At 48.5% G+C, this 13,295-nt stretch overlaps 1 protein-coding gene across 1 annotated transcript in view; it reads right to left on the bottom strand.

The window, feature by feature from the left end:
* TCERG1L (transcription elongation regulator 1-like) overlaps nt 1–12,046 on the bottom strand; it is a gene marked incomplete at both ends in the record, with an annotated part of 23,648 nt that extends 11,602 nt beyond the window's left edge. The window contains 4 exons of the mRNA XM_010082548.1: nt 1,261–1,415; nt 2,074–2,162; nt 3,583–3,677; nt 11,921–12,046. Coding sequence (XP_010080850.1) covers nt 1,261–1,415; nt 2,074–2,162; nt 3,583–3,677; nt 11,921–12,046 — 465 coding nt within the window. The remainder of the gene's footprint in view (nt 1–1,260; nt 1,416–2,073; nt 2,163–3,582; nt 3,678–11,920) is intronic.
* Between the last annotated feature and the right edge of the window lie 1,249 nt (nt 12,047–13,295).

The raw sequence follows: 13,295 nt of genomic DNA, 5'->3' as shown, positions 1-13,295 counted from the left end.
TTTGGGCAACCTGGGCTGGTGGGAGGTGTCCCTGCCCATGGCAGGGGGTGGCACTGGATGGGCTTTAAGGGCCCTTCCAACCCAAACCATTCTATGAAAAGAACAACAAGTGTCATTTTCTTCCCCCTCCATCTTTCAAAACCTCACCACTACAGAACAAGCATCAGCTGGAGGAGGCTCTCCACTGAAAGTGCTCTAAAGCAGAATATTAAAGAATGACAAGCAGCTAATCAAGACAAGCAGCATTTCAAAGGACTGCCACGCATCTAGGTGTCCTCCCAGTGACAGCAGGTCTTTCTGCCACTGCTCCCATATCAAAGCCAACGGAAAGCATCAGGAAATAAAAGGAGAATTTACACAGCACGGAGCAGCTCCAAGTAACAGGGAGTCCACAAAAACTGGTGAAACACAATCTTTGGAGAGAAATGTGGTGAAACAAACTATGGTTCCACTACAGCACTGGACATGCTGGGCTGCTCCTGGACCGGTCACCAGCACGGACAAGATCTGGACTCAATAGCGGAGGTACGGAGAGCAGGAAACAAGATGGCATGGAGAGGAGCATGGGCTGGGAAAGCCAGGCTGGGAAAACTGCCCCCGTGAACTGGGCATCTTGGGGAGGAGCAGATGGCAAACACCCTGGGTCACCAACAAGCCAAGGAGGGTGTCTTTTAGACTGTTTTGAACCACTTCACATGTATTACTGCAGATCAGCACGTTTTTCTTTAGCCACGACTCTCCCCTTGAGGAATCTGCAGTGTTTGGAAGGTGACTGGCAGAGTCACGTGTAGATGGAGGCATCTGTGTTTCCACCAAACCTTTTAGCACTCACTAGAGACTTACTACAGGGATTTTTTTCCCCCCTCCACAACTTGGTTGGATAATTATTAGCTACGGAGTATCTGCTTTTGTGTAACAGCTGCATAATGTGTTGGTAATACATTCCTAATGTACACCTTGGAAATAAGTGTAATAAAACATAAAGACAGCATCTTCTGAGATGTATTTTATACATCAAAGATTCATCCACCTGTTTCTCCATTGCCAGTAATGAGAATGCTCTATCCCCCAGTTCAGCATTTCAGCGAAAATAAGGATTTTGCAATAAACACCAATTTTAACACAATACTTTAAATGAAATCTCAAAAGGAAAACCCTCCTAATTACGGTTATCAAACTTTCACTAAATGCATTTAGTGACCAAGTTTCATTCAACATTTGAGTTTAAACAGAGGGAAATAATCACAGGGCTGTAGTTACTTGCTGCAGCTTCCAGCTTGCGCTTGTGGGGAGGATCCTCGATGATCCGGTTGATGTCGCCACGGTGCCTCAGGTCCACTGGCTTCTCCCAGACCGACAGCTGCATTGTAGGGTTGAAGAAGAAGACCCGGTCATCTCCAGTCCAGACTACACACCTATTCCAAGTGATAAACTATGCTTAGATCATGTCAGATACACTCACACACAAGAAATTAAACTGCAGCTGGCTTATTGCATCTCTGCTTGCAGCGTGGGGATGAGACTCCTCTTAGACTGCCTGCCAGCCCCCCTCGGGGAGAAAAAACTCCCTCCAGATCAATAAAATGCCATAGAAATGGCCATAACACCTCAAAAAAACAGTAGGTCAAATATGCTGCCATGGAAGGGAAAAAGAAGCAGGTGAGGAGGAATGCCATCATGCTCTCAGCAGGAGAAGCCTCAGGAAAATATATTTCATGTTTTAATCCCCATGGCATCCCTGCAGCATCCCCACAGCATCCCTGCGGCATCGCCCATGGCCTGAAATCCTCACCATCCTTGCCAGACAGTAGGAGTCATCCCCTGCCAATGAAATAAGGAGGAGAGAAAGAGGAGAGCACCGCGGGAACTGGCTCATGATATGCTTGCAGCCCAATCCCCGCATTTTCCTTGAGTTCATGCTGAATGAGGAACAGCTCCAGCGGAAGCTGGAAGAGGAGCCCAGCGGTGGCACCACCACCCAGGGGAGGAAATTGTCCCCAGCCCACTGATGCTGTTTGGCAAGAGGAACGGCACTGGTGAGGGGCTCCCAGCAGGTCTGATGGCACTGCTTACCAGGGTGATCCTGGCACGGGGGTGGAGGCCACGGGCTTGTTGCCGTTTGATGCGCTGTCATCCTCAGTCACCAGTTTAAAGGAGTGATCCTTGAGAGACAGAGAGAGATCAGTCCACAAACAGCGCTGATGCAGAAGAGTGCCACTGTTACAGAAATCACCCCCATTCATGTGGATTACCCTCACTGCCACCGTTCCACGAATGGCTTTAGGAACAACCAGCCACCTTGAGAACAGCCTGGATAAACGGGAAATAATAAAAACGTCACCCCACCTACGGCAACACAAATGGAAAACCAGCAGATAGGCTTCTGTCCATGCCAACAGCTCACTTGGGACAGGTACACCCAGACTCTGGGGTATAACTCTGCCTGTTCCACCAAGGAGGAGCCCTCTCGGCAGCAGCGCCGGCGGGGAGCTCCAGTCCACGGTAACCCCAGGATGGGGGGAGCTGCTGCAGCCCTGGCCCCACCGAGCCCCTGCGCCAGGGCTGGGTTGCTCTGGCCGTGCGGATGGAGCCACAGCCAGCAGGGCAGGGTTACACAGTACAGCCGACAATGCAGGCAGGGTTTTACCGGCCAGCAAACCGCTGTTCATTGCTGCAGCTTACGGAGATGTGCTGTAAGGGGGACACATGGGAGGAAGGCAAGGATCTAGTCCAGTGCAGAACCAAAGCATGCACTTAATTAAAAAATAATAAAGCATATGTCCAGAGGTCTTAATCTTGAAAGCATTTTACAACTTAAAGCCCTAAGGAACGTGCCAGCGCAGCTGCAAACACCTGCAGTGCCCGGCAGCCCGGGAAGGTTTGCTGCACGGAGCCTACAGATGGCAATGCAATGGGAATATGGCAAATGAAAACAAACTGAGCTGCAGCTGAGCTCACAGGTCCTGCTCTTGCAGGACACAGCTCCTGAGGCGAAAAGCACGTGTGCATGGGGCAGAAGTGTGGGGGAACAGACACGTCTGCTCCAGGCGGCTTTGAGCATCTTCCGCACTGCTGCTGAGCCCGAGATGCTCTTCCACACCCCTGTGCCCAGATCAAGGTTTCCCTCTTTTAGCTCTAGACATTTTCACAATGTCTGCATGAGCTGTGCAGAAAGCAAATATTTCCATTTATTTCTCAGAAGCTGGGAATATGATTCAGGAATCCCCTTCCTTAATACAATAATCCAGGCTTTTGTACTAAAAGCTAATGGAGCTACACACGGATAGTATTGCCCATCTGTAAGTTGCACACACGATTTACTATCCGTTTACATCCACTTGTCAGTTTTATTTTAGGACCTTGCAATTATCTGGAAAGCAGGGCTACAGAAGCACCCAACACAGTGAAATTATTAACACCAAAAAGGTGAGTGCCACGAAAACAGACAGCTCCATCAACTGCAGCAAACCATCCCGTGTCCCCAGCACAGCTCCAGCCCCAGGACAGCCCCTCGTGCTGACTCTGATCCGGGCTGTTCAGCAGCTCCAAGAGGTTTCTAAAGGAAGAACCCCCACCGCAGACCTTATCGCCGCCGCTCTCCCCAGGCGTGCTCTTCCTCTCCGTGTGTAAAATCAAGGTCGGTGGGCAGGAGGATCTGCTCGATTCTTTGCCGTGGTCTGTGAGGGGAAAGGATTTCTTTTTAATGTGCAATTAAGACATCCCCAACAAGCCACAACCCAACGCCTTTTTTCACGGGACATCCCCTCCATGGGGCTCAGGGCTGGCCAGCCCCTCTCCTCCCAGTCAGGAGATACTGGTGTGCACTGGGTCAACCTCCGCAGGGGCCACTGAGGAGTGTGTGATGGCATTGCCCCTGGAAGGGGCTGTAAGTTTATCTCCTTTACAAACAGCCGCTGCATCCTGAACCATCAAATGCTAGAAAGTGTTTCTGCTGCCTACAGAATGTGTGTCGATAACAGAGAGGCTGTAAGGGATGGCAAGAAAAGGCAAAAAGGCAGCAGGTATGAGACAGACCCAACAATCAGAAAAAAAAGTAGTTTTCACTGTAAGAAATATTAAGGAAGACATTGTAACTTCCCCCCCCCCTGTCTTCTTGCCCTCTTAAAACATGTATTTGGGGGGTTGAGTAGAGACACTCTCTAGTCATCCAGCCCATCCATATATAAATATTTTTTTTTCCTCTCTGTTAGTTAGCCGGTCCCAGGGAAAGCATTCGCAGCCCCCTGCCACTTGTTCCTCCCAACCCCAGCCCTCGCCTTTGCTGGGACAGCACAGAGGTGTGACAGTGACAGCTCCAGCGGGAGCACACGTGCAGGATGAGAGGCTCCAGCCCCGACCCTGCGCCGCAGGACTGGGATTTCTGCCTCAAAGCCTGCAAAATTTTCAGCAGCGTTAAACAACAAATAATGATGAAGTTCCAACTCAAGCCTTATCCACCTCAAGAGCTATGGAGCACTGTCTCTACCGAACAGACTGAAACTTTGGTATCGTAGCTTCAAGCAGCTATTTGCCAGAACTGTGCCTCTTATAGCAGATTCACATGTCAGAATGCTGTTCAATTCACCCTCAAATTACTCAAGACTCCAGAAAAGGCACACGGGAAAGAGGAGCTGCACTGAGACTGGAGTCTCAGCCGTTTGACTCTGCTCCTCCATGGAATATATCACAATAATAAAAATTTAAAGGTATGTCATTCTTCTCAGAAGATGACTTAGTTTTTATGGGTAGCGGATAAGATTTACAAACCACGGCAATTAGTCTCCACACTAAAGGAGCTAGGAGTAGGGAGCAGCTAATACATATCAAAAGGATCTCTAAATTTACCTTTCTTCATGAGACACCTGGTAATGGGGGATCAAAACACTACCAGGCATATCAGTCTTTGAACGCAACAGATGGCACTGGCAAACGGTGGCACCACCGGGAGAAAGCCCCGTGCAAGGACAGCAAACCCAGTCGAAGGACACCCCAGGATGGAGGATGCTCCCCACAGTCACGGCTCTGTGAGATCTGGAGGCACAATGAGGACACCTCCCCTCAATTACACTCTGCTCATATATCCCCCATCTCCACATCTTGCCAGAAGAAAGCCGGTGTGGAGTTTCTTAACCGTTCCACAGAGGTATTGCATTATCTTGCCCTGAGTTTTCCCATCGCTCCAGTTCTCCCAATGCTCTTTTTTTTTTGATATCCCTGGAGGCTTGTTCTCCTTTCCCGTGGCGTGGCACAAGCCAGCCCTCGGGTGCTGCAAGGTGTCCATACAGCCAGCCTCCCTTCTGATGAGGTTTTTAAACCAAAATATTAGCATGTGTTCTGGAAATACACTTGTAGAGAACAAAAGGAACCCTGAGACATCCCCCTCTGCAGCAAACATTCCTTTGCAAGTCAGTGATTTTGCAGAAATTTAAAGGCAGCCAGATGAGCCCAGGTTTGGGATGCGTTTTGCAGGTACCACAGCTGGATCTGGTCATGTTCTGCAGGCACACAGCTGGATCTGGCCACATTCTGCAGGCACACAGCTGTATCCTGACATATTCTGTAGGTGCACAGCTGGATATGGCCACGCTCTGCAGATGCACAGCTGGATCTGGCCCTATTCTGTAGGTGCACAGCTGGATCTGGCCACATTCTGCAGGCACACAGCTGTATCCTGACACATTCTGTAGGTGCACAGCTGGATATGGCCACGGTCTGCATCTGCACAGCTGGATCCTGCCACATTCTGTAGGTGCACAGCTGGATACGGCCATGCTCTGCAGATGCACAGCTGCATCTGGCCATATTCTGTAGGTGCACAGCTGGATCTGGTGTTGGGCTTGGGGCACCACAGCTGACCACATGCTGGGAGCCTTTGAGGACAATGGAGCTGAGCAGCGTGGTACATCTCGACATTTCCAGCTCTCGACTCTTCTGCTCTTGCCATGAAATAATCCCCGAAGCAACGACTCTGGAAGGCCAATTAGCTGCAGATGAAACAGCCACAAACAAATTGCTGTTCAGGTTCCGTCACTCGAACACGGAGCAGCTGGACGTGGAGCAGCACACTTGGGAACCGATGCTTAATGGACCCGGGATTTCTTTTTTCTTTTAACAGGGAAATCACATCAACCCCACTTCCAGCTCTGCTTCTTTCTCAACCATTTCTCTAATGCTAGAAAAAAAAGCTTTTTATTATGAGAATTTTTACTCTTTTATAGTCTTCATTATCATGTTGGTTTAAGAAGTAGCCAATACGCACACACGCAGGAGGAACAAGAACACATGTTTACCCAGCTTTACCAGCATTGATACAAACAGATAAATGTCAGCTGGCAGAGCCAAACAAACGTGGAATTCAGCCGAGGATTTCCCCACAGCTGCCGCTGAAGAAATGCAATAGGAGAGGGAGCCTCAGCCACACTCACACAGCCCCGGGAGCGGCGGGTTGATGCCCAGGAAGGTAGGACGTACAGTGGCATTGCTTTTGTCACGGCTGCTCTGCCCCAGCTCTTTAATAACTGAGGATCAGCCTGACGTAGGGAGCACGGACGTGCTGGTGGGGGGAGGCTCTCGTGCGTGGGCAGCTGCTCTCACTCCTGGTTGAACCTTGCACATCTTCAGCATGGAGACACTGCATGGCTTCTCCCTCCTTTGCAAAGCTCCCCCCAGCACCCCATCAGGAAAGCACAAGCCCAGGGAGGTACCTGGGGGCTCGGAATTGAGCATCACGGGCACGGCACATGTAGGTGAGCTGCTGCAGCACGCAGGGCATCAGGCATTGGCGTGTGGAATACACCGCCACCACAAAGTTCTGGCCAGCCAGCACATATGAAATAAGATGGAAATAAAAAAATAAAAATAAAAAAAGAAAGTCCTGGAAGTCACTGTGCATGTCAGGAGTCATTTAGTTTCATATCTGTAGTTGAACACTGCGATCGGTTTCCCTAAGTATAATGTCAAGAGAAAAAAAAAACTCTGCTTGCCAGGGAGGGAATTGAGCAGATCCCTCTCAGGACTTCTTAGATCGTCACAGATTTGTCCCCTGCACGCGCAGCAGAAGGACAGCCAGCAAGATGCACGCTCACCTTCCACTGGCAACGCTGTACATCTCTGCTCAGCTTTACTTTCTCGTTAACTCACCTTTTTCCCCCCCCTCTTTAAGTGCATAAAATAAACTGCAGCCTGACAATTAAGCTACTGCGACGTATTTCCACCGCCATCATCACGCACCCTTCTTTGCCCCTAACCTTAGCAGCGTCATTACTGACGCCGCGCTCCTGCGCTTGCAGTAACACTGCCGAAGGATGCGCTGGAGATGGGAGGATAAAGATCTCTGATTAAAGAGACTTCTCTGGGGCTCCGCGGCAGGTAGAGAGCCATGAATAATTCACCGTGTGAAAAGTAAAGTAGCAAAGCTATCTTGGGTACATCACAGAGGATGCAGGTGTATGATCATAAACATCTTATTGAAAGCAGAATTAGAGAGGGAGAGGGAAGATTGATTCACGTCGCAAGAAGCTATGGCCAAGAGATAATAAAAATTTGCTTTGCAAAGGTATTTATAGGCCAAACCTCCATCAATCTCAAAAGAAGTTTAAAATTTTGATTCTAAATATTTCTGAGAATTGGGTTTACTTCAAGAGCACACAGACAAACACTCGGGCTTTTATTACCCCACCGGCATCTCTGCAGGTCAGTTCTGTCTCTCCCCACAACCTCACTGCTCTCTTTTTTGCGATTAGCCTAAAACCCTATCTGCCTGACCCACAACTCCTCCTGTGCTGGTTCTGGCTCGAGCCAATTGTGGGATCTCCGTGCTGAGTCCATGCCCCGCGCCCGTGGGCAGGGATGCCCCGTCAGCCCATCCTCCCTGCTGCGGGAACAGACCCTGCTCCTGCCTCCAGGCTGGTTTTCACCCTTCCATCAGAGCCTGTTTTCTGCTCTCCCCAGTTTCGCCGTGCCCTGCCAAACGCTCTGTGTACCCTCTTGGACCAAGTCTCCCTGAGCAGCGCTTTTTTTCCTTCTGCAGCAACCTGTTCCCACTCACCCCTTTATTTTTCTGGCGATTTGTAATGGGAGCAGCACAAGAACAAGGACAAATTCTTTGCCCGCTGAGCAACACCGTGGGCTCCGTGCCCGGTGCAGAGTTCAAGGACAAACTCACTTCATTGCTGGACTTCAGGCACACAGCCAACACTGCCCAACAGATGCTATTTGCCACTACCTTGGAAATTATCTTTGTTAAAGCAGGAAAAGGCAAAAAACCTGTATGGGCATATTTCCTTGGACACAGAGCAGGGTGGGGAGCATGCTGCCCCCACCTCCCAGACTGGCTCTGTGCACCCACCTGCCACACGGCTGCACAGGCGGGAGCATCTCTGCCTGCATCACTACCAGCATCACCACGAGCATCGCTACCAGCATCCCTGCCCGCAGAGCTGCACCAGCTCCCATCACCGCCAGGCACAGCATGGGGCCCCGTTTGTCCTCCTCCTCCCTCCCTCCCTCCCTGAACACAAGGTGGCTGCTGCCACATCTCATCATCATCATCAGTGGGGCATTTCTACCTGGTTTTGTATTTCTCCCCCATTTAAGCCTCTGTCCCATTTCTCAGCCTCTCTCCAGCTGTTTGTGCACCTCTGCGGGGCTGGTCCAGCGCAGAGCCACCAAGATGATGAAGGAATGGAGCATCTCCCTGCTGAGGAAGGCTGAGGGAGCTGGGTCTCTTTAGCCTGGAAAAGAGGAGACTGAGGGGTGACCTAATCAATGTTTATAAATATGTAAAGGGTGAGTGTCAGGAGGATGGAGCCAGGCTCTTCTCTGTGACATCCAGTGACAGGACAAGGGGCAATGGGTTCAAGCTGGAACATAGGAGGTTCCACTTGAATAGGAGGAAAAACTTCTTTACGGTGAGGGTGACAGAGCACTGGAACAGGCTGCCCAGAGAGGTTGTGGAGTCTCCTTCTCTGGAGACATTCAAAGCCCGCCTGGATGCGTTCTTGTGTGATCTGATCTAGGTGTCCTGCTCCGGCAGGGGGATTGGACTAGATGATCTTTCGAGGTCCCTTCCAATCTCTAACATTCTGTGATTCTGTGAAGCCAGGCTCAAGGTCAAAAACCTTCGCAGATTCTTGCCAACCATCCTTCCTCTGCTCTTTTTAAATATCAAGTGCAAGATCTCATCCCTGATCTTCCATGCACTTAATGGTCTGAGCTCTGCACATCTACGAAATGACGCAGGGCTCTGGGGGTGTCCCTACTGGAATGCAGAAAAGTCAGATTTGTGGTTGAGAATGGACTTTTCCAGCTTACAATACAAACAGAAATGCTTTCTGGAAGTCAGGACCATTGCAAAATTTTCTCCTTCTGCTCCAGAAATACAGAAAATTTTATTAATTTTGCCTTCAGAGAAAGATGGATTTTATGTTGTCTTGAGCAAAATCCAACTGTGCCAAGCCTCACAGTTTTCTCTTCAGAAAAAAAGACAAAGGCTTATTTATATTGCAAATGGCAAGCATGCCCGTATGCCATGTAAAGTTTGTACTTTGGTTTAATACCACCACTGTATGTACTGGCAGGAAACCAGGGTGGCACAGGCCTGTAGATGTACGTTAAAGCGCTCGACGTACTAGGTATGACGTGTTGGTATCCCAATGGTCTGTCCCAGCCCTCTCCTAGAAAAGAACTACCCTTGTGTGTCAGTGCTCCTGGGCTGGAGACACTCGATTAATACATTTTTCAAGGTCCAGGGCTTTTAAATTGAAAAAGAAAAAGAAAAAGAAAAAGAAAAAGAAAAAGAAAAAGAAAAAGAAGAAAAAGAAAAAGAAAAAAAGAAAAAGAGAAAAAAGAGAAAAAGAAAAAGAGAGAAAGAGAGAAAGAACAAAAAATAAATTTGGAGGGCAGTATCTTCTTACACCATCTCCCCACCAACGCTGGTGATTCAGCCAGGCTGGTGTGCTGGCATTTGCTACCCTGGCACTCGATGGTCCCAGTGCCATGTCCTGCTCTGCAGCTCATCCCCGGTCCCCACCGGCTCAGGGACCCAGCACCTGCGGGGCTTCATCAGGTTCCCAACGTTTCCAACAGCTCCTGAAGCGAATATTTGCTCTTCTACAGCGCCTTGAGGCTGATGCATGAAAACTTTTATTAGTGTCATTTGCTCTTAATTGTGATTCCTACTTTGATTGTTTCTCCACTGGAGATAACGACAGTTAGTGGCAACCTGGAGAAAAGGGTGTGACCTCCTCAAAAACACTAAAGGAAAATCCATACTGTACTTGAGTGAAATTACTGCTTTTCTCTTAAATGTAGTTGGCAGCAAATCGAAGATGACAAAAGGAAGAAGAAGGTGGTATTTTGTGTTTTCAAGAGAAAGCTGGAAACAAAAATATAATGTCCATCTTATCTACATTACTTTTATCCATGTAAAGCCGTAATGGTTACTCTTCCACACCGCTGGCTTCCCAACAGTACAGACACTTGATCCAGGCGACCCATTGACCAAACGTCATGTTGGCCTCATCACTCCAACTCATCTAGTCATCAAAAGGCTTTGTACAGCTAAATCCTTATTCAGCACGAGGGATAAAATCAGGAGCGTTTGGGTTTTCAAGTCCGGCAAGAAGAAGATTATGAAATAAATTTGATATGAAATATATCAGAGAGCAGGATTTCACTTTCCAACAAGCTTCTGATCAGCATGACCCTTGCACAAATCCTCATCTTTCTGCCCCTGCCTTCTTTGAACAGTTTCAATATTTCCTCCATCCCACCTTTTTCTGCCAAGAAAGCAAGTCAACGCGATTCCCGGTGGCTGTAAGGAGGAGTGCTCAGGTCTGCAAGCACAATGACTGTGCAGACGGTTGAAGAAGGTGTTTACCAACAGCAAACCAAAGACAAGGAACTTTGAAGCACGTCAGAAGGGACGCGTATAAATTCGCCTTCAGTAAAATTTTCAGCACTTTCCAGACTGAGCTGGAATTCCCAGCAACATCGATTCAATTCAGGCCGGGTATGGCAGCAGGCTGATCTGTTTTTTGGCAGAGCTGCTTCAAAGGAGCCGCCGCTCCATGGATGGGTGATCATCACAGCTGATCATAAAGTATTGCATGAAACTTCTGTCTTAGCCATGGGGAGAGCCGGTGCGTGATGTACCCACGAAAGAAACAGCTCAGCTGGACAAGGGAGAGCTTTGACACCAAAGATCCATGCATGAGCAAACACAGCACAAGTGCACTCACAACCCTCAACATCTCCACGGCCGTGCTAGTCCCCAGGTGCGAAGGGTCAGATAAATCTGGCCAGCCCCATTGCCGCCTCTCACCTCCACTAACAGAGCCCCTGACCTCATATTTCATGTTATTAGGAAGGATGGTCACCATTTCCCATCAAAATCTGATCCTTTTTTTGATCGTGATTTGCAACGTGTATACGTGAATTTAAATAAAGCCACCAGACCTCCTCCAGCCTTCGGGAACAGCACTGCCCCTCCTCTCACGGTGCCACACACATTTCCATGACAGTGAACAAACCAGTTTTATCTCACCATACGGCACAAAGCATCCTCAGAGGCGTTAGCCAACAAGGTTTCATGGAGCAACTGCCCAAAGATAACCACACTATCACTGCAACGCTCGCGAATCCCTCTGGCACGGGAAATGGCAAGCCCAAGGATGCTCCAGAAACTTGCCTTTTATATCATCAAACACAAAGCTACTGCCAGCTGCCAGACCCAGCAAACAGGATCCGAAAGACTCGGAATACACTCGTAATTAGCTAAAGCAAATGTCATTAAATTTGAGCCGATTTTTTAAAGGGTCCCCCATCTCTCTGCAGTATGGAAAGGACGGATGGGTTGGAAGCGCACAAATACACAACACATGCTTCAGTGATACAACAGCACACAGAAACACCAACACACCTGATAAGGTCTGGTCCATCAGATTGGCTGCCAGGAACGTCACCGCCGGAGCAGACACAGCAGTTACCCGGGTGAGCTGCGTCGGCATCAAAGGACCCACGTGAGCATCCATTCTGGAGGCAGAACCTGCATTCAAACCATAAGGAAACCCTTTTTTTTTTCCCAATAAACAAAAAGGCCTTTAAAAAACTCACATTTTTCCAGCTGTAGTTCACAGAACACTCTTCAAACCTCCTGCTCAACATTTCTCCCCACACCCATTTGCATGGTTAAACCAACAGGTTTGTGTTCGGGTGAATTACTGGTCTAGTTTGGCTATGACATCTGTTGATTCTCAGCAAACAAGCACTAGTGGAAATTTTAAATTAATAAAAACATGGCCCTCAAAACAAGAGTTTGTAACAATACATTAATTCTTTCGGAACAGAGTACGGCAAGATCAGTTTTCTTATTTAAGACTAAATAACACACCTCCAGTTTCTACTGTTACTCGTCACAAGCTCTTTGCATCCTGGTCCATCCATGGGAAATTGTTTTGCCAATAATTTAAAATAGCAGCTTTATCCCAGGGAACCACAGGCTGCTCAGACAATTCACAAAGCAGAAAAATTGCTAAATTGCTCATATATGGTATTAATGATAAAGTAGCAACACAGGTCTGCAGCTAAAACCACGCTAGTTAAAGCAGGCTACTCAACCCTGGAGAATTCCCGGCTACTGCCCAATTTGAGCTCACACCTCGGACGTTAGCTCCCCACGAACACAGCATCACCCCTCTGCAGGAGCCAGCAGCTCAGTGCAGAGCACTGCCTGAACTCTGGGCTTCGTGGGTGCAGGATCAGGCCCCGAGACAACTGGAAAGTCACCTTAGACGAGTATTTTGCAAACAAACCCCACCTGCACCGCACACCCAGGAACATTTTCACCTGCACGCACACCTGCACGCAGAGCAAGAACCACCGGCCCTGCCGCTATGGCACATCAGTCTATCGCATCCCTACGTTTCTATTTTGGTGCCCTCCTCCCAAAGAAGCTTGAAAATCATAAGAAAAGCACATCTAATATTTTTACAGGCTTCTTCCCACCCTTCAGCCTTCACCAGTGCCTGGTGTACACCCCTCCTAGGAAAGGAAACTTTTCATTATTTCTCTTTTTTTTTTCTCCATTAAGTCAGGACAAGAGAAATTCCTGTAAGACACCATCAGCAGCATGATACAGAAATTACCACGCAAGGTGCTATGATAAATTTAACCCATAAGAAAGAATGATAACTAAATAAATGTATGGAAGAGGAAGAGGTCAGTGAGATGTTTTCTGTGCTACCTACAGCACAAGAACGTGGCACTTGTAACTTGGCCATCTCTAACAAGACAGC

Source organism: Pterocles gutturalis, unplaced genomic scaffold (genome assembly GCF_000699245.1).
Source record: "Pterocles gutturalis isolate BGI_N339 unplaced genomic scaffold, ASM69924v1 scaffold36289, whole genome shotgun sequence".
NCBI classification, from domain to species: domain Eukaryota; kingdom Metazoa; phylum Chordata; class Aves; order Pterocliformes; family Pteroclidae; genus Pterocles; species Pterocles gutturalis.
Note: the sequence above shows the minus strand (reverse complement) of the source record. Positions and strands in the feature narration are given on the sequence as shown.